Source organism: Bos indicus x Bos taurus, chromosome 7 (genome assembly GCF_003369695.1).
Source record: "Bos indicus x Bos taurus breed Angus x Brahman F1 hybrid chromosome 7, Bos_hybrid_MaternalHap_v2.0, whole genome shotgun sequence".
Lineage (NCBI taxonomy): Eukaryota > Metazoa > Chordata > Mammalia > Artiodactyla > Bovidae > Bos > Bos indicus x Bos taurus.
Window position 1 is genome coordinate 56,519,778 of NC_040082.1, and position 21,495 is coordinate 56,541,272.

The 21,495-nt window shown below is 45.6% G+C and overlaps 1 protein-coding gene across 4 annotated transcripts in view; it reads right to left on the bottom strand.

The window, feature by feature from the left end:
- Nucleotides 1–609: 609 nt before the first annotated feature.
- Nucleotides 610–21,495, bottom strand: part of ARHGAP26 (Rho GTPase activating protein 26) — a 473,410-nt gene continuing 452,524 nt past the window's right edge. For all 4 annotated transcript variants that reach the window (XM_027546098.1, XM_027546101.1, XM_027546099.1 and 1 more), the window contains 2 exons: nt 15,567–15,658; nt 610–6,805 (listed from right to left, as the gene is read on the bottom strand). In XM_027546098.1, coding sequence (XP_027401899.1) covers nt 6,717–6,805; nt 15,567–15,658 — 181 coding nt within the window. In that variant the 3' untranslated portion in view covers nt 610–6,716. The remainder of the gene's footprint in view (nt 6,806–15,566; nt 15,659–21,495) is intronic.

The following is a 21,495-nucleotide window of genomic DNA, read 5'->3' on the forward strand; positions in this document are numbered from 1 at the left end:
TTCCGGAATCAGAAGCCTTGCCCTCCATCCCCAAAGTCCTGGCTCCCTTGCCCTCTCCTTCTGGCTCCTCTGCTCTCATAGCAGAAGCTGGGAGTGCACTGTGAACCTGGCTCCCAGGCTGCAACTCAGGATGTACCTGGAGGGGATGTGATGAATGAGACAACTCAATAACATGAGCTGGCCTGGGACAACATGTCACAAGTAACTGATTTATTAATACAACCCTGGGAGACACACCCAGCTTTGGGACAGGACTGTCTGCATTCTGGCTCTTTGGTTATTCCAGACTGTTAATGGAAGTTCCAGAAAATGGTTGATTTGACAATTGAATTTAGGAAGAGTAAAATATGTTTCCCAGGAGATAAATTCAGAAACAGTCATTGGAATGTGACTCTTTGCAGCTTAATTGTAGTTCACGAGCAGTGGACCTCTCCCTAAAGGAAACCATAGCTACCCAGAGCACATCAGAAATCAGCACAGCAGTTGTTGCCAGGGACCACAGGAGACCACACTTGTAACTTCTGATCATGGTCTTCGCTTATTTGAAACAAATATAAAAATATGCATCACGTCAAAACAAAACTTTGTCAGAAATTCAAGAGACAAACATACCACCAAATGGAAAAGTCATTTAATTCAAAAATCATACTTCCACTCATTTCACAAAGATTGTCACATAAACCAACCAAATGTAAGAAAGCCAAGTTTCAGAGGCCACTCAACAGAAACTATATTTTCTTTATAGATATGCTTAGTGACACGAAAGCACAGGGTTTTTTTTTTGTTGTTGTTCTAAAGCCCAAACATGGCAAAATTGTTTTATGAATAACAGGGGAAAAGTTCTATTCTAGTCACAAGTTACTTTTTAATTAAGAAATAGGATTCTACACACCAGTCAATATTCAATACTGAATTGAAGTTTAAAACAGTGCATTTATGGTTTTTAAAAAAACATTAAAGTGCCATTTTTAAGTACTTTATTGATATTATATCACACAGCACTTTATAATATACCCAAAGGTAGCCTAAATTATGAACTAAACATGCAAATATTTTCTTCAAAGTGATGGACAAAATGTCTTTTAGAGTGCTTGTGAACACTATCCTAGTATGAATGACTTACTGTTTATGAGTTTGATCTTTTTTTTCCAACATGACTCTTAATAAGTTAATAAGGAATATAGCTGTAGATAGTAACCATCTGATAAATATGAACAAAATTTCAAAATGGCACTTAATTTACATCTTTGATCATTCTGATCGTCTATCAACAGCCTCTCGTTTCTGTAATTCTCAACCTTTAAATCTTAAAGGCTGTCAAGGCTCAGCAACCGCCAGCTTATGTGGGTTTCTAGAAGAGAGTCTGTTTCGTTATATACGTAAATGTGAGCTGTACATACACACACACACACACACACACACAAACACATACTAATACATATACACTTAAGAATCACTAGATGAACCTCTTTTCACAGGTACAAGGTTGACCCTGGCATCTGGATACCCAAAGAAGCTGCATGCAGGGTCTGTTTGGACAATTCTATAGAAATGGTTGATGTGGAAAGGTGCTGAATGTCTTGGCCCCTCCAGGACTGCCCAGGTAATTCTGACACTTTATCACTACTCCTGGTTCTCACTGACTACACTCAGCAGAATTCTGATTTAATAGTAATTGCTATACTTACATGGGTCCAGGACTGTGCTAAGGTCCTTAGCCTTGCTTGCTAAGGCATTCTGCCTTGAAAGATGTTTTCATCTTGTAGTGTCCTGTAAAACTTTTGTAAAATATTAGTTGTGACCTTTTCATGTGATACATCCCCCCCTCTATTAAGAACTACATTTATCTTTCTTTAAAAAAATCCACAGTTCTTCAGCATGGTTTATCCCTTTCTGCTACTAGCACTACTTTACACCCAATCCTTTTTCTTCTAAGAATACAAGTCCTTCCATCAGGAGGCCACATTTTAGCCAGGGCTGGCTCTAGACGATGTGTGGATTCTCTACGCAGCCTCTCCCTCTGCTCGAGGAAGTTCCTTAGTTAGATAGGTACTATAGGCAGTAGAAGGAAAAAACTAATTATGACTTGGTGGAGTCTGGTCTCAGGTATGCTCAGGTTTGTGCAAGGTCCATTATTCCATGGCTGTTGTCATTGGGAGGCTACACTTACAGAAAAGTGATTCTGCACCCAGCACACCAGCCTGACTGTCAAACACATCTGAAGCACGACAAGATACATTTTTTAAGTGCTGACACAGGGTGTGTGAGAGGACACCCAGCTGACTTAAAAGAGTGGGGCAGGGTTGTCTAGGTAAATAATCACTGTCAAGTTTGCCAGATATGACAGGTAACTCCCTAGAAGAACACCCAGGCCATTCCTTTCAAAGTCAGGCAGTCAAGAGGCTGCTGAGTTTCCTCAACGCTGGCTACCTACTTGGGTAACATGACTGCTCATCAAACAGTCAATGCTAGCGGGGAACTGTGAGTGCCATAACAGCCACTGTTGTACCCAGGAGTTCTGTGTCTATAAAGCTGAGTGGTCCAGATTTGCTTCGTTTGGAAACAGGAGCCAGAAGATGAAATGTGCCAATAGACAGTCATGAGTAGTTGATCATGTTACTTCAGTTGATTATTTCAGTCTCACTACTCCTCAATCATGGATGTTTTTAGAATCTATACAGTCAAAATAGTTTTTGGTGTCACTGGGGTTGCTACTTTCAAGAGACACAAACTCTCACGGCAGAAGGACCTCCATCTGAGCTACAGGCATGGCATTCGTAACTGCAGAGTCCCGGCAAACCGGAAATGACACCGTCACTAGCATGACTTTGTGTTGCTAATACCAGGTGGCCAGTACCTGATTGTTCCATTTCCTCTCTTTCTCTCTGCCTCTCTATCCAAAAAGGACTCAGCAAGAGGACATGAACTGGAATTATGCTGGAAAAAACAACAAAACCCAGTTTGGTCTGGCATAAGGAAATACATATCGTCCGTAGAAATACTAAAAAACCAAGCTAAAAACTGGCTCCAATCCTGGGACACCACGGCTGGCAGTGCTATACAGGATCCGTGCCTCTACGTTCAGATTTGAAAAGAGAAGAGAATATCACCAGTCTTGAGCAAGTCAGGACTTTACTTGCCTGGGGAGTTGGGGGAAGAATGTGAAACTAATTGTCTTCTCAAGACATGGTATTCTGTAGCCATGGAATTCTGGGAGTAGCTGGAGGAGGAGCGAGAGACTGATCTTGATGCCCGCAGAAGACTCAGGCTATGTCTGCCGACCTGATCCCAGGGCCTTCCAAAAGCAACATGAGACTCCTGGGAAAGCTCAGAGATTTTGCTCCATAGTAGTCCACTCTGATACCTAGTTCACTCCCCTAATCTGCCCTAACATTCCTTTTTCCAAAAGACAAGAGTCAGAAGTGGGGAGCAAAGGTAGTGGAGGGCAAAACCCATTTTCAGTCTGTAAGTTCCTTCTTTTTCGTTGGCTCATATTCTGAACAGTGTCTCCAGTTCTGTAGCTGATGGGGAGGAGGGGAGCCTGGCCAGGGAAAGGGAAGCAGAGCAGCCATCTGTCAGGGCCCAGCATTGCCCAGAGAAACTAGGAAGGGCTCTACCTAAAATTCCCATTGGCGCCAGTCCAATTTCCCTCAGCTTCAAATCAGGGCCAACTGAGGAGGGAGGGACATGCTTCCAAAGTGGTCAAGGTGGGGCCAAATGTTTACAGGTACGCTTCAGTAAGGAGCTCTGAAAGCCAGTGTCTGGACCTTCTGGCCGCCCCCACAGTAGCTCCAGTTAAGGTTCCGATGGGGCAGGTGATCTAAAATGCCAAATGTATTAAAAGCATTATGTTGCACTCTAGTTAGAAAGCACAGTGGTACAGTGTGCTGGTCCCCTCTGGCCCCTGTGAACAGGTCCCCAAGCTGTTCAAAGTCTGCAAGGAGTACATGTATGCTGCCCCTATGTGCCTTTTTTCTTGGGTTTTCAATAATAGCTTCCCTGAGTCCTATCTCAGTCTTTGCCAATCTTAATTCTTATTCCCTCATCCATTGGTAGTGTCTTGCTTGCTCTGGGTTGGGTAATAGCTGTGTCATCCCTGAGCTGATGGAATGAATCACAACAAACTCCTATTACCTTTAAAGTCATCTGGAAAGCTATAATAGCACAATCTCCATCCCTCTTTGGAGTTTTTTCCTTATTTTGGAGCCAGAGGAAATCTGAGATGAATAAACATGTTTAGGGAAAAAGGAAGCAGCAGCATATCAAGAACTAAATATCCTAAGCCAGTTTTTCTTAGAACCTAGACACACAAAACATTTGCAAATTTTAGCTTGGACTTGGTTATAAAGCCTTATAAGATGTGCCAGAAGAATAAGATATAAGGAGCACACAATAATCCCAATCTTCTGTCCTGGTACTTTGGGGTACCAAGAAATACACCTGAGAAGAAAAATGAAAAAAAAAAAAATCTAACCCTTGGCCTCACCTGTTTAAATCCTGAGCTTCATCTTACTACTGGGTAGGAGTTCTTGGAAAAGTTAATTGCCTGAAGATGCTCTTTCCATCTCCAAATCCAAAGCCCAAGAAATGCCTAAAAAACCACATCTGGATAAAGAAGACTGAACACCATTAATGTGCCACGTCCACCACCAAAACCAGCAAGAATATGTGGAAATATCTTCTTCCTCAAGGCAAGAGAGGGGCTGACCTTGGCTCTCTCTGACCATGTGTCCCCCTCTCTGCCTCATATACACACTTGTTCAGCAATCAAAGCTTAAATGTGCGAAGCAACTAGCTTAAAGAATATCAAATATAAAACTTTGCCATATAGTATTTCAAATCACTCTATTTACAAATTTATCTTTTCAAAAAAATGTAAAAGATACAGTAATTCAACACAATTCAAGTTTTTCTTTTCTTCTTTAAAGTTCCCTCAAGAGGAATTCCAGAAGCAGGACACACTCTGGAACAAGGCTGCCATTCCTGAAGGGCTCTCAGGGAGCTTGACAGTCCCTCACTTTGGAGTTGGTCTGCCCAGAATCACTCTTGCAGGGACATTCAAGTGTGGAAAATACTGGGACTCTCTTCTTTGGAAGCCAAGTGGAATTGAAATGTCCAGGCCAAACTTCCCCATCCAAGGTGGTCTTCCACAAGACCCAGCCCCTTCTGGTCCAGGAAATCCTCTTTCTCAGAAGGTAACCATCCCACCTTCCATGCCCCAACCTTGTGGCATCCTCCTAAATCACAATGGCTTATGATATTAGTCTCATGCCCCAAAAGCCTGAGAAACAATTCCCTTTTTCTGAGTGGCAGTGAACATGTATGTCCTTTTAAACTGGAGGCCATGGGTTATTAGCTCAGGAGTCATGCCTGAAAACTTCCAGGGCACCAGTGCTGAGCAACCCAGGGCACGGCCAGGGGAGCTGGTCAGTGGCAGGCTAGAGGCAGGCAAGGGCAGGGGGAGGGACAGGTGAACGGGAGGGAACGAGAAAGATAGAGGGTGTCCCTCTTTAGGAGGCAGCATGTGGCCCTCTAGAAAACAGACACGAGTTGCATGCAAGAACAGAAATATTAAGCCTGTATGTAATTTAATCTCAAGAGGTTACTAGAGTTTGCTCCAAATATATCCTGGTGCTGCTGAAATTCATCAGAAAGGGAACAGTTCTCAGCTGCTATTCCATCTGCCCCCAAGTAGACCTTGTTAATTAAAAGTCAGTCAGTCATGTCTGACTCTTTGCAACCCCATGGAATTCTCCAGGCCAGAATACTGGAGTGGGTAGCCTTCCCCTTCTCCAGGGGATCTTCTCAACCCAGGGATCAAACCCAGGTCTCCTGCATTGCAGGCAGATTCTTTACCAGCTGAGCCATCAGGGAAGCACAGAACTTGACCAGGTTGTTGGAAAACCATTCAAAAAATGACTGAAGTGGGGAGGAGGCAAAAAAATATGTCATGCAAAGATTTTGTGTTACTTTTTGGTTTGGTTTAGAGTAGGCTGGGTCGCCATGGTTATGAGGTGATGGCAGCCCTCGGTGGCAGAGAAGTTCCCAGCTTGGGAGGGGGGCCCTGGAGTGTGTGTTCTCTTGCATGAGAGGACTGGACAGAATTCTGCTGATGCTGGGCCAATGGCTGCTTGAGAGATGGTGAGATTGGATCTTGTGTAACCAGTGCCGTGACCCCTCTCCATCCTTCATGAAAACAAACAGACCCAGCAGCCTGGAGCACTGCGGGGCTCGAGTATTCAGAGATGGGGTAGAGTGAGTGTCTACTGTAAACAAAAGCAGTGGACCCAGCCTGGATCTCAGGCCACTGCCCAGCCCTGTCAGAGCTGGCTACACTGCACGCTCTTGGGGACTACTTGTATCTCACTTCCTTTTTCAGAAGGTTGGGTTTTGGATGACTGTGAAAACAAAATGAGCACACCCCATGTAGGGTGCTAAATAAGAGACATGGCTCTGTAAGCCTTTCTCGTGGTAATCAAAACCAAATGGCCTCCTCTGCCGATTTCCTTCTGTTTCTTGCAGTATGACCGCATTTCAGCTGAGATGATCACGGGGACGTGTGACACCAGAGTTTAGGAAAACGTTCGTGCTGACAGGTAGCAGCAGAGTCAGTCACCCTGTATTTCTCAGCGGCAAAGAGCAATGGTCCACAACACTGGAATCAGCAGTTGTCATGGATACAGTGGAACGCTCAGCAGTTCTTCCAGGGCTCCTGGTTAGAGGAACTCCACGTAGTTCTCGGGTATGAGGCCCGTCTTTCCATTCAGAGTCCCCTCCAACCAGCCAGGCTCCTGGGACGGATGCACTGTATAGAAAGAAAGGAGAAAGAGAAGATGACGTTACACACAGGGCAAAGGAGAGGGGGATATGGACTGCGCTGGTGTGCAGGAAGCTTACAGCTGAGTGCCGTTGCTTGTTAAGGAACATAATTCTTGGACTTGTTTAAACCAGAGGTTTTTCACCCACTGGGGGGACCTGGTGAAGGTCATTCTGAACTTTCTCCATAATTCAAAGGAGAAAAGACACAGACACTTAAATTCTACTTACAATTTTAGGAGTTTCATGGACTTTGCGAAGTTCCTGATTTTAAGTTTAAAGAAGTAACATTTCAATTTTTTAGGCTAGAGGTCACAGTCATGATATTCCCTCTCTATTTTTACCTAGGTATCCATCCATCTATGTGCTCATCTACCCACCCAGTGCTGACTATGTACCAAAGTACCCATGGAGGACTGCTGAGAACTAGTCCTTAAAGATATCTAGCTCCTAATCATTTTACCTCCCTTCAAATCCTGACCCTCTGCTTCCAATTTCCTTGCAAATTCCCTCTGCATTTTTAAAAAGTATCTTATAGTCTTTGAATGGCCCTCTCTCATTTCCAACCATACCCTCTCCTTATTTTTCTCTCCTGTTTCCTCTTTCCTATATACAAGTCTGAGAGCTGTCCTCTCCCTCTCTATTGCAATTTAGAAAATTTTTACCTCTTTGATTTTTCCATATCCAAAGACTACATACCCAATGTTCTGTAATATGACAATCCATCTCCATGGAAACCACTGTGACACTATAAAAATTACACACACAATCCAGCTGAGTCTGCAAAGCAGTCAACAGCAGGAAAGGAGAAAGAAGGGATCATGGACTTGGGAGAGGGGGCTGTTCATGTTTGTGAACTGGGAATATACAAACCACTCTTGGGTGAGGCAGGACATTTGCTCCTAACATTTTAGGAAAAGACCAATCTTTCCAAGATTGTTTGGAGAGAATGAATTCCCCCCATTCCCTTCCTAGGCTAATTGAATGACTTCCTGAGTTCATTTTAGAAAAGCATTTCCACCCTCAACACTACAATACAACTCTAGTTTTGGTCTGTAGGGAAAGAAGGAAGAACAGAGACCAAAGAGACTAAATGGAGAAGCAGCAGCAGGATCGCCACTGAGGCTTACCGAAGATTAGTGTCAACCTTGGCTAGATTTTGAAGGCTTCTGTAGGAAAAGACAAGGTCAAACACCTATGAGCTGGCCTCCAACATGTTTGCATGCTTTTGTTTCTCTAGGAATAGATCCAAGTAGCAAGGGTACTTTGGATTCATGATACCACACAAGGAGGAGTCTGGGAGAGAAGTTCATGGAAGAATACAACATAGCTTAAATGCAATGCAGTCTCTCCAATGACCAAGCTCTCTCAGCCCACCACTGAAACGCTAGCACCCAAACACCCCAGCCTCCTGCCCATCTATCCAGCTGACATTGTCAAGATTACTTCAGTTTCTTCAACCTATCAAGTGGTGATTAAAAAAACAAAACAAAACAAAACAAAACTCTCTTCCCCTCAGTGGACTCTCTTGGAGGTTCAGGAGCCAACATGGAGAAAGCACAGTAAATGCTCAGCATAGGTGAGTCAGTAGGGGAGCCTGCATCATTTGACCAGTAATTTGGACTGGTCAGCAGGACTTTCCTGGTCAAACTTGAGTCTCAACAACCTGGTCTCAACAATGACCTAAGCTGGGGGAAATTTCAAATGTTCAGAACCCAAACCAAACACATCAAACTCACTCCCATAAACTAAAGACCTAGAAAGAATAAATCAACACACAAATTAAAAACCCGAAAAAGACGCCTCCTATTTAATAGCAAAGCTCCTCGCTGAGTTGCTGTTCTACTGGAGGCACTGAGTCCATCTCTTTCAGACTTTCTCCGTTCCTGTGTTCAAACACAGCTCAGAGATGGTAATGTGTGCAAACATTAGAAATGGAATTTGCAGAATAAGGGAAGAATCAGAGGGGACAAAGGAGGCACTCCAAACTAAAGAATGAGAGAAATGCCATGGGGGGTGGCAGAGGATGACGCAGCCTTTGGGTCAGACTGCTGACACAGTGGAGTCAGCAAGTTGGGCTTCACTAAGGCATGGCACCAGACCAGGTGCAACAGAACCACTTGCACAGTTATTAAAGCTGCAGATTCCTAGGCCTCGTGGCACATGGGTTATAGCAGAATCTCGAGGAGGGAGCCCAGGGATCTGCATTTTAACTCATTCACAGAAAGTTATGATTTCTCTGTGCCAAAATGCCCCTGCAACGAAGTGGTAGAACTGACGAAGAAAAGAGGCAGCCCCAGAACCCCCAGCTTTCTGTCATCTTTTGTTTCCCTTCCTCGCACTTCAAGGCTCAGCTGAAGCCCCACCTCCTCCATAAATATCCTCATGGAATGCCATCTACCTGCTCCCTCCCTCCCCCAGGCTCCTGGAATGCTCATCATACATACCGCATATTATTCGTAGGCCTTATTAATGCTGTTCAAATGTGTTAAGCTTGTTTTCCCTAACTAGTTTTTCAGTGCATCTTAGTTTGTATTCTATCACTCGACATACTTCACTCTCCTCCGGGGAACTACAATGAAAGAAGCTAACACCTACTAATGGTGACTGGGAAATAGCCATGGACTCAGAGACGGACTCATTTAATCTTAAGGATCCTACCTTGTACTACTATTACCCCTACTTTATATCTGAGAAAAAATTAAGGCTCAGAGAGGTAAACTGATTCATGCAGGGGCACCTCGTTAGAATCAGGATTTGAACCCAATTTGTTTGATCCCAGAAACCGAGCCCTTTACCACTATATCACATCCCTATCCAACCAGAGATGATCCTTGAGAATAAGAATGATGGAGAATAAGAATAAGACTAACTGGTGGGCCTTTATTAAGTGCTTCCCCTGCAGGACCTCTTTTCATCTTCACTATGACTATAGAGTTGCTCCTGCTGTTATCCTCATGTTACTAATGAGAAACAAAGACTCAGAGAAGTTAAACTTCTAGTCCCAGTTACAAAGCTGGCAGATGATGGAGATGGATCTGAACTCAGGACATCTGACCCCAGGCTCTGAGGCCTGAAGTACTACCACTTTGGCCTAGCCTCATGCTCCCCGGACACTGAAGATGCTTGTAAGTACTTGTTGAGTTCGATCACACCAACATCCAACCTTCTGAACTGTACCAGTGTCCCCTATGCTATGTAAACACACAAGGTGTTGCAGTGAGCTGCCTGGGCAGCTCTCCAGCCCAGCAGGCATCATAACAAATAAAAGCTGCTGCTGACATGGATGTGCTTACTGCCAACTACTCTCTCTCAGCTCAGTCCACATTCATATCATACACCCCTGCTCCGGCAACTCACGCTCTCTTGGCTCCTTCACTCGCGATGGACAAGGAGCAACTGTGTGCCTGAGATCCTGAGAGCAGGTTGCCCCAAGGGGAAGCAGCACTGGCTGGAGGAGTGCAGACCCCCGTGTGGTTGAATGAGTGGACTCGTTTAACAAATGTTATTTTAGCACCTACTACGTGCCACATTCTGCACACAGTACAGAAGAAGAAGAGAGACTGCTCTACAGGAGGGGCCATCTACGGTAAGCAAGCATGTAATTTTAGGTAAACTGATGAGGGGAGAACGAGACTAAGATCGGGATATGGGTGGGTGGCCAAGAGTTTGAAGAGTTAAAACCTAAATAATCCAAAGTGGATGGCCACGCAGTGGGTAATGCCAAGTGAGAGGGCCCAAGACGGGGAGAAGCTTGTGATTTCAGAACAGTGCTGTGTAAGTTTTCCTTAAAAGCCAGATCATCAGTGTGTAACTACTCAAATCTGTCACTGTTGTGCCATAGATAATATATAAACACAAGGCGTGGGTGGCTGTGTTCCAGGGAAGACTTGTTTACAAAAACAGTCGGTGGGCTGGATTTCACTGGCAGGTCATAGTTTGCCGACCCTATTTAAGAACATAAAGGACTCAGAGGCTGCTATGTATCAACGGAGGGGAAGAGGGGGCCAGAGGGCAGGGGCGGGACCTGAAGGACCTCATCGATAATTCTAAGAAGAACACGAGGCTACCAGAAGCAGGAGAACAACATGATGTGACTTCCAATTTTAAACGATCATCTGGCTGCTCTGTAGCGCCTGGGTTGTGGGGCAGGAGTAGATGCAGTAAGACCAGTTAGGCAGCTGGTAGAAATGCCCGAGGGAGACATGGAGAGGCTGCGGAGGCTAAGACTCCACTGAGAAATTCGCTGGGAACCCCGCTGCCTGAGATGCCCTTTATCAGCAGAGGAAATCTGGGGTGGCCCTGCCTGCACTCAACACTGCACCCTGTACCCCAGGAAGGAAGGATCCGGCCCATCTCACATTTGGATAAAGAGCTTCCCAAGAACCCAATTTTAGTGAATGCCATACGAATTTTCCAGGTATCAGTAATTGCACTGCTTCTAGATGACTAATGTTCCTGGGAACATCAGTTATTTCTCTTTCCAGTTACTGTCTGAGGTGCTCTTGGTGAAAGCACAGTTTGCTAGTAAGATTGGCCAGCGCTGACACTGGAGTTATTTCCGAGTATTGAGCAGCCATTACCCACTGCACAAAGTCCAAGAGCTGACTGAGCATCCTCGCCAGATTCACAGGGGGCCCCTGGAATCCAGAAGCTTGGAGATTAATCATTAGGAACAACCGACTTTCCCCTCAAGGAGCCCCTCCCTCTTCCTCCTCTTTTCTTCTTCTTGATTCTGAGAAAGACAAGACACACACACACACGCACACACTCACTCACTCACTAACTCTGTCATTAGAAAAGTTCCTTCTGATTGATCTGATGATTTAACCTGACAGCTACAGAGCATACAACTCACGCTGCTAAGGCCTTACCTAGGATCTTCAGCAACAAATTGCTGAGCGAGAGAACAAGGAAAAAAATCTCTCTGAATAGTTCTTTTCTTTAATGTCCACTTTTTTCCTAAAGAGCCGAAGGGATGGAGCAAGTAGGGTCTAAATAGCATTTTTTAAAAATTTAAAGTCAGAAAACATTACCAACCAACTAGATTAAAAACTAGATCGACATTTTGTCAGATCCTTCTTTGACTGCAGCTCAGTAAACACTGAGAGGTGTTGTCTTTAAGGCTTAATGTGGTCTTCTGCCTTTCAGGGAACTGGAAAGGTCACTGGCATTGCTGGTTAAAAAGAAACTAGTGTCAGTAATGCTGTTGTGATCCCCAGAGACCCCAGGAAGGCCCAGTAAGTACTCTGCCTCTCTCTTGCTATCATTGGCCCTTGTGGGGTCAAGACGATTACGAAGTTGAGAGGCAAAAGCAGTCACAGAATCTGCTGGGAAGGGAAGGACTTGGCAGTTAAAAATCAAGTATCATTTCTTTTTTCAGTTGGCTAGTTAAACTACTTCAAAAAGGAGACTTAAAAACTAAAGAAGGGGGGAATGCCAAATTGTATAACCCTGCTGGAAATCAGTTGGGCAGCTCCTTCAACAGTTAAACGTAGAGTTACCATGTGACCCAGCAGGCCCATGCTGTGGTATAGCAGCATACTCATAAAAAGAGCCAAAAAGTAGAAATAATCAAAATTTCAATCAATGGATAAATGGATAAACAAAATGTAGTATATCCATAAAAAGGAATGGAGTTCTGAGGCATACTACAACATGGATGATGTTGAAACTATAATGCAAAGTGAAAGAAGTCAGTTACAAAGACCCTGTATTGTATAATTCCATTTACATGAAACATCCAGAGCAGGCAAATTTATAGTGCCAGAAAGCAGATGAGCAGATATCTAGGTGGGATGGAGCAGGCTTGGGATAAATGGGGCATGACTGCTAAAGGGAGCAGGGTTTCTTTGGGGGTGATGAAGATATTGTGGAATGAGATAATGGTGATGGTTGCACAACTCTAAATATACTAAAACCCACTGAAATGTACATTTTAAATGGGTAAATTACACGGTATATGGCTACCTCAGTCAGTTCAGTTCAGTCGCTCAGTCGTGTCCGACTCTTTGTGACCCCATGAATTGCAGCACACCAGGCCTCCCTGTCCATCACCAACTCCAAGAGTTCACTCAAAACTCATATCCATCGAGTCAGTGATGCCATCCAGCCATCTCATCCTCTGTCGTCCCCTTCTCCTCCTGCCCCCAATCCCTCCCAGCATCAGGGTCTTTTCCAATGAGTCAACTCTTCGCATGAGGTGGCCAAAGTATTGGAGTTTCAGCTTTAGCATCATTCCTTCCAAAGAACACCCAGGACTGATCTCCTTTAGAATGGACTGGTTGGATCTCCTTGCAGTCCAAGGAACTCTCAAGAGCCTTCTGCAACACCATAGTTCAAAAGCATCAATTCTTCAGCGCTCAGCTTTCTTCACAGTCCAACTCTCACGTCTATACATGACCAGTGGAAAAACCATAGCCTTGACTAGACTACCTCAATAAAGTTGTCTAAAAAAAATGGAAGAAGGCTGAACTCAGGAAGAGGCATCCCAAACAAGACACACACTTACATAGACCTTTTGTGAGCTTAAACCCACTTTGCCCTGGGATCAGGGGTCCTCTGTGTTGTCAGAGTGAATAGCTGATAGGAACACAGCAGCCCCTTGTCCATCGTGATGCTGTAGTGAACTGTGGTTTAGAAGACAGACCTTTAAGCTCTGGATTTACTGCCAGATGGGGGGACCTCTCAAAGCTTGCTCATGTATGTACAGAAGCCCCTTCCCTGCAGACAGCATAGCACCAGAGCTCGTGCATGCAGCCCACTGATTTGTCTGCCATGAAAACCGTGTCATGTCCTGGCTGGGCTGTGATGCCCCTGCACATGGGCCTATTCACAAGGGATACTCGCCAAGGACATGGTGTTAGACAACCTTCAGTGGACTCACTTCATCTTCAGGTGTGCCAGGATCTAAAAGCTCCAGCTGCTGACAGGAGAGGTGGCTTGGCTTGCTGTACATACACCTTGATTTTTAAAGAACCCAAATGAAAGTTAATAGAGCAAAGGTTTAAGGACAGTGCCCTGAAGACTTTGAGAACCATACATGAGGTGCTGTGGGCTCACCCACCGCCCTGCAGGCTCAGATCAAGGGCCACCAAGTGTGACCTGGGAATTCCCCAGGTGCTCTGTGATCTGTTTCCCATTTTATCTACACAAGCCTGATTATTATCTCTGCCGTGCTGAAGGCAGGGGCTGGCCACACAGTGGCGAAGCCCCCTTGCATATGGATGCACTCAAGGCTGGTCCCCAGGAGCCCATCTCTGCTCTGGCTGGGACCTCAAGGCCCTTACAGAGAGCCAGGATCTGGGGTGTTGAGGTGCAATGCCTACTGCCCAGCTGAGCAAGCCAGAGCTGGGTTGTATTAGCAGCTAAGAAGGAAAACTGTCATTGTGAATGATAAGAGCATCAGGGTCTTTTTCTAAAACAGACGTAGTGAAATGATGATGATCATAACAACAGCAAGACGCTGAGAGCTTAGTGTGTGTTGAGTACTACTTTAAACATGTCATGCACACTATCTCAATCTTCTCTCACGTCCATCTGTTCTCTTTCTATGACAGAGAGGACTGAGGCACAGAGAGGTTAAGTCACTGCTTGAGGCCACACAGAATCAAGTGGTCAAGCCAGGGATTGTGCTACAGTGGTTCAGGCTGTCCAGTGCTGCACAGGAGCCCTGGCAGTCCCACGTTTCCAGGACTCTGGCAGGTGGTAGGAGGTGTGGTCCAGCTCTAGGCAGGACTGTGCGGCCAGGATGGGGAAGGACCACGGGGCAGTGTTCACTCACCCCTGTCAGGGAACTCTGCCCCTGCCCCACCTGAGGTCAAGGAGGGAGGCCCAGAGCATGTCCAGTTCCTGAAACCAGGCAGCTGGTTTTTGCTTCCTCCTTTGAGCAAAACAAACAGACCCTTTCACCCAGGCATCTAGAGGGATTAACCCCCAAGGAGAACTACATCTGGGGACACCTCATCCACAACAGAAACTTGGGCCTTTCCCCAGAATCCTGATTTTTCTCTCAAGGCCAATAATAAGTTATGACACATTGGGACATCAACTCCATCAATTTTCATTTTTAAAAATATTCCCTTTTTTTTTTGAGGGAGGAATACAAACAAATGGAACCAGGAAATGTTGCATCAAGTAAGCCGGAGGCCCTTGGGGCAGGGGCCTGAATCCATTTTCCTGCAGGAATGCCCGTGCAGGACAGCTGGCGCTTGGCAGGGTGGTTTGACTCTGGGGTCAACTTCCTGCTCCTGGCAACAGGGGAAGGACGAGAAGGGATGCAGCACAGCTTTTTTGCCCTGAGCTCACCCAACGCCCCAAGCCTACCAGACCATCTCAGAAACCGGCCTCACCTGCCATGGACAGTGAATCCCCTGGAACCCCAGAAGACAGGCATAGACCCTGCGGCCGTAGCCCCCCACCCAGAGCTTCTGCCCCCTTGCAGGATTCCTGTTCTCCACTGCTTTGTCTCCCTGCTCTGTCAAGCCCCCTGATGCTCAAAGCCTGTGCATGGACCATCGCATTCAATGCCCATGACATCTCCATGACACTGCCCTGTCACCGTGAGGTGACTCCACTCATCCTCTCTTGACAGTGACTCCTTGAGTTCTGCCACTGCTCTCCCACTGTGGGAAAAGACACCCCCCCACCCCCTCCCACCACAGTCCTTTTCAGTCTTACCTGTTCTATGGAAATTTTCCTTAGGTAGAAAGCAACTTTGACAACTCCAGTTATTTATTTGAAAAACTCACCATTATCGAAGACCGTCCCTGCTGTGAATGAGAGCTCGGAGTCATGTTCTGCTTTGCAGGCATACAAGGCTTTTGCCTTCCGGAATGGTGTGCTGGGGGAAAACAGTTTAATGAGCATTTTTAAAAAACCTTCTGCAAGATATTTCATCTCTCTTCCTCCCCTTCCCTGCAAGCGGCCTAGCCCTCTCCTGTGGGAAGAGCCTGACAAGGCAGCCAGATGGCAAAACAGGAGGTAGGAAAGTCACAAAGGTCACCAGAGTAAAAACGAGAAATAGGCAGAGAATAGCCGTGACCCAGGAAAACCACTCTTCTTGTCGGGTCATCTTGTGCCAAGTCAAAACTTGACCCAGGAGTCACAAGAGCTGAACAGTTGGGAGGGCAGGCTGGGCCCCGTATGGGGAGCAGGACTAGCTGGGGAGTAGGGAAGTGAAGGCAGGAAAGAGCTTCCAAGTTGCTCTTGAGGACACTCCCAGCAGACCCTGCTAAAAGCCGCAATGCTCAAGGAGTTGAAAAGGAGAAATTCAAGCAAGGATGGGTCTGGGCTCCAGGCCCAGGGCTGACGTTAGCTCTTGCAGATGTTACTTCTTTCTCATGGGGCTGGTGGAGCAGGATTCCAGAGTTGGAACTCCCGGACCCCCAGGGCAGGGCAGGGCGGGGAGCAGACAAGGTGTGGGCATAAGTATGAGTGTGTGTGTATGTGTGTGTACCAGCATACGTGTGTACACGTGTGTGGGGATGAAGAAGAGAGAAGGGACACTGTGGCAGTTTTTTGTGCCTTTCTTATTCAAGGAGTGCCGACACTCGTGAATCAGAATCAGTTCAAAAAATGCAGATGTCTGGGTTCCACCCTGACGTGCAGATATCAGCATCAGTATTTTTATAAAGCTCACCAAGTGACTCTCATGAGCAACGAGGGCTAAGAACCATTCTTCCAGAGCAGGGGTTGGCAAACTCCTTCTGTAAATGGCTAGACAGTAAATATTTTAGGCTTCATGGGCCATATGGTCTCTGCTGCTTTTACTCAGCTCTGCATTGTAGCATGAAAGCAGCCACAGACAAGATGTACATGGAAGAGTGTGGCTATGCTCCAGCAAGACTTTATACTTATCAGACACGGGAGGCAGGCTGGATCTGACCCAGTGGCTACAGACTGTGAGCCCATGTTCTAGAGTACAAGTTGCGAGCACTGCTAAATCAATTTTTGTTTTGATATCCAACCAGTTCCAACGGATCTATGACTTCTCAAAGGTCATAAGAAAATGGATGTTTAGCAGTCAAAGGCTGGCTCTTCATTTGCTGAAAGCAACCTCTCTCTTCTTCTAAGCTATCTGAGGAAGCATATTTAGGGGCTCCAGGGTAGAGTAGTCAAAGAGCAAGTAGTCCTCTGGGTTAAACGATTATTCAAGAGATATACATTATTTACTTTACCTTTATTTGGCTAATGGAGGGCCTCAAGGACCCATGGAGGCTAAACCTCCATTTCAAGTGGCCTCAAGGACCCACGGAAGCTAAACCTCCATTTCAAGGACCCATGGAGGCTAAACCTCCATTCCTTAACAGAGGAATGGTCTCAGGTAAATTGGACATGATCGGAAGGAGCAGGGCGCTTTCAATCACTACAGAACTGTTACTCTTGGGTCACCAAGTCCAACTTCCCTCTGGGAAAAAGGCATCATGGATGTTTGGAAACCTATACCATGGACAGGCATTTAAAACTTTTAGTCTTGGTTCCATGAAAATTGAAGGAAAGGTGACGTAATGGGTCTGTTGTGCGGATAAATGGCTATTCAGAATTTGTTGCTGAGGTGCAGTTTACTGGTGTTTTCTCTGGTCTTCTAGTAACCAGGAAATAATAACTGGGTGGGAGAAAACTGGGCAAGTGGGAGAACATGAAGTGGGTTTGCTGGGAGTGAAAGGAGGAAGAGCCTTTAGAATGTATCAGCTCCAGCTGGAAACCAGCTCCTCCTACATAATTATCATTAGTGTTAGGATTAAGTTCAGGACAAGGTGCAGAGTCTGTGAATCTAACGAAACCAAGTCTACGTGTTGACCACCAAGGGCCAAACAGCCAATGTGGGATTGAAGTTTTATTGTTTTATTTTGTTGTTGTTTGCTTTTGATGGAATGGGGAACAGAGAGCATCTGCTTGTGAAAAGTGTTAACCAAAATTCTGTACGGACAGGCAAGTGAAGCCTGCAATGACATGAACGTGGAAGGAGAATGCAGTGGCCACGAACCAGGTTCGTTGTCCCTGGAGGACGGGGCAGAGCAGGTGGGGGGAGAAGATGGGGACCAGGGACGGGGAGATAAAAGGTGAGGCACAAATCATCTGAGGCAAGGCTTCTCTGGCTGGGTTTTCATAGAGGTTACTCATTAACTTCCTCAAATACAAGGAATGGGACAAAACAGGGACAAGCCAGGGAAATCAACTAGGGTGTCTGGCAGGAAGGAAACAGGGGGAACACCTCAGATGCCCAAGACTGTCTTTCAAGAGGAGTAAATTTTCCACTAATATCTGGTTTGGGGGATTTAATAACGATAACATTCAATAAAGCAGCATATTAAATATAAGAACAAAGGTCAGGAGAGAATCTTGCTTTTGTTTGAAATTAAGAGGTGACTGACAGTCTACAAGAGGGCTTCCTCCTACCTCCACGGCACATGTGCCAAGAATGGGAGAAATGATACAAGGGTTGCTTCTAAAAGGAACTACTCCTGCCCCCCAGGACGAGGGCTGGCAAATAAGTCACAAGGCAGATAGTTAAATCTGAAGTTCAGATCAATGAGGAATACTATTTTAGTGTATGTCCCAAATATTGCACAGGATATACTTAAAAAAAAACTTGTGGTTTACAATTCAAATATAACTGGATATTCGGAATCTTCATTTTATTTGCTAAATCTGGCAGCCCTACGCAGGGGAAAGTTTTCTCTTTGTAAGAATTTGCTAGCCTGGGTCCCAAAGAGTCCCATGTCACACTCTCTCCTTATCAAAAGCCCTGAGCGGTTTGCATTAGGTAGGGTTTCTACCAAAACAGATCCTGTTGGCACACAGGTTTTATTTGTAGGCTTTGGCTCTGATTAAAGAAATAAAAGATCTCCACTTTGGTTCTTCTGCTCCCTGTTCTCCGCAGAGCACCTCTACCCTGGACACAGAGAGCCTGGGGTGCCTGTGACTCTTCTGTGATGGTGCCCTTCAGACCTCAGTGGGGCCTTCAAGGGCACAAACAAGCTTGGAACCTTCTGCTAGTTCATTTTTAATTTTCGCCTCTGAGCATGGCACAGGGCCAGGAAAGCACTCAGAGGAGTTTCCCTCAACTGCCCTTGCAAGCTCTGCAAAATGACAACCCACTATCTGCACTGTCCAGGGAGGCGGGCTCAGCTAGACTGGCGAGATGCAACAGTCTGATCATTTTGGCCTAAATTCCAGGAGCCCTTGTGTAATTCCAAGTTAGGAATTTGGGGTGGGGAGCTTTTCTAGGGGTACAAGTGAAAGAAAAGGGAACACTCCTCCAGTCCCCTTTCTCTGCTGTGCTGTGAAAGGCATCTCCATTCCTGAGCTTGAACTAACAAGCAAAGCAATGCTTTGAAGAGCGGGGACCAAACCTCTTCCAGAGAAGATGTTTATATAGAAGTTCATGGGCCCATTAATTAGGTCTAATTAAGTTTTTATTTTTAAAAGCTCTGTCTAGGGAAGGAAATCTGAAACTTCATGTTCTGGAAGTGGATTTGGGGGAATGGTTCATTGGACCTGAATAATGGGTATATGCCCCCACCTCTTGGCTGCATATTGCAACAGCAATTACGGGATTTTTGCCCTCTGTTCGCTGGCTCCCCAGCTATCCCCATCCATGCTCACTTTGGCACACATGGTCAGCTCAGTGATAGCCAATTGTAAGTCCTACTCTGTCTCGCCTATTTCAAAACGGCAGCGTCCTGCAGGGTTGTGCAACAGCATCATCCAAATGGCGCCATTACAACAATGGCCAGAGTGAACGGTCCTGAGTAACCATGAACCCAGACATGTGGGATGTGCAGATTCTGCCGCCACTGTCCTCTGCCAATCTGGAAGTATTTGGAAAAGGAATAGCTAAAAGAGTAAAGCCTGGAAATTTCTGGGTGACAGGAGTGGAGAGGTGGAGATACTGGACAGGCAGTAGGGCCCCAAAGCTTAGAGATATAGAAAAATGAAAACCGTCAAAGCAGAGCACATTTCGTTTTTTTTAGCTGAATGATTCTACTGTCCTGAGGCCCCCGAACCCATTCTATTCAAGGGCCAGTGTTCTGAAGATTTTACTTTCTTTTGATCAGAATGAAGGAGCCACATTTTGGCTCTGGTTCAGGTCTTCATGGGGCAATCAATGATCTAACCAGAACAATTCAAGCCATATATCTGGTGTCCTAGACAGTTAACATCTCCCAGAATGTACCTAAGAAATAATTAGGAGATAATCTGAGTGTCAAGAAAAGTATAATCTGAATTTTTACCTTATTCCCAGGGTGAGGATAAAAGGATATAGGGAAAAGCTCTCTTTTTCCCATTTTCAAGGAAAAAGCTAGACATAAAACCTAGAAAAGCAGGCCAGGCTATCGGGCTGGGAAGCATGAAAACTCAAGTTTGGGGCTACCCATGTATTTGGAAGAAAGAGTGCTGGTTGAGGGCAAGAAGCCCTGAGCTCTGGATTGGACCTCAGGAGTCATGTGACTATGTATAAGCCACTTCTCTGTGCCTTAGTTTTCTTTCTCTGTAATAGGGTTCAGGCCATTTCTTCTCTCAGTCTCACATGAAGATACAATGAAATGATAGGTATGGAAGTGCCTGGAGGAGAATAAAGTAATATGTGTGGGTGTGTGGGTGTATGCGTGCATGCACTCAGTTGTGGCCAACTCTTTGCCACCCCATGGACTGTAGACCGCCAGACTCCTCTGTCCATGGAATTTTCCAGGCAAGAATGCTGGAGTGGGTTGCCATTTCCTTCTGCAGGGGATCTTCCTGACCCAGGGATTGAACCCGCATCTCTCACACTGGCAGGCAGACTTTTACCACTGTGCCAGCTGGGGAGCACCCATGTATGTATGTACACATGTATAAATAGCATGGTGTTTCTTTTTTTTTTTTTTAAATGAGACACAGCTTTATTGATTATTTAAGCCTGTCTGCTGGGCCTACCCCTTGGAGAAAACCAGCTATGAGTAAAAGATGGATGAGAAAACACTGCCATGGGCTGAGGTACTGATGAAGCTTGTAACTGGGCTCTGTGTTTTGCCTGTTTGAAAGCAGAGACTATCAGTGCAGGACACACACATGCTGGGGCTGCAGCATCCTCATGAATTGTTTTGTAGCATTTAAACAGCTTCTTTTTTCCAAAGAACTCAAATGCAAATAATTAAGTCTGTGTGTCATCAAAGCAGGGAAAAACTACAGCCTGGGCCTTGGAGGGAGCAATTAGGTCAACCCTCATAAAGAGGTGTTACCTGTTCCCATAAGAGCTAAGGGTTCATGACACCTGGAGACAGACACAGGCTGGGAGCATAAGGGTTCCTGGGACTGCATGGAAGGTAAGGAACAATTTATTCTGTATTATATTTGTCTCTCTCCTAACTGGTCTGGGTCTCATCATCTAGGTATCAATATTCATGGCCAAAAACCCAACTCCACAAATAAATGTTGCTTGATGCTACCTGATAAAAATGAGGGAAGAAAAGGCTGGCACGTGTCTCAGCACTGTTCCCCTTGAAATTATGTTATGCTAAAGCACAGAGAGCCTCCTGATTCAGAGAGCAATGTAAACAGGAGCCCTTTCAAGAAGCACTCTCTCCTCAAACTCTAGGCACCACAGATAAATTCAGGAACTGGAGGAAGGGTTCAGAGGGGCATGAAAAATTCCATGCTGGTTCATGCAAATGGTCCCTCCCGGCTTTGGTCTCT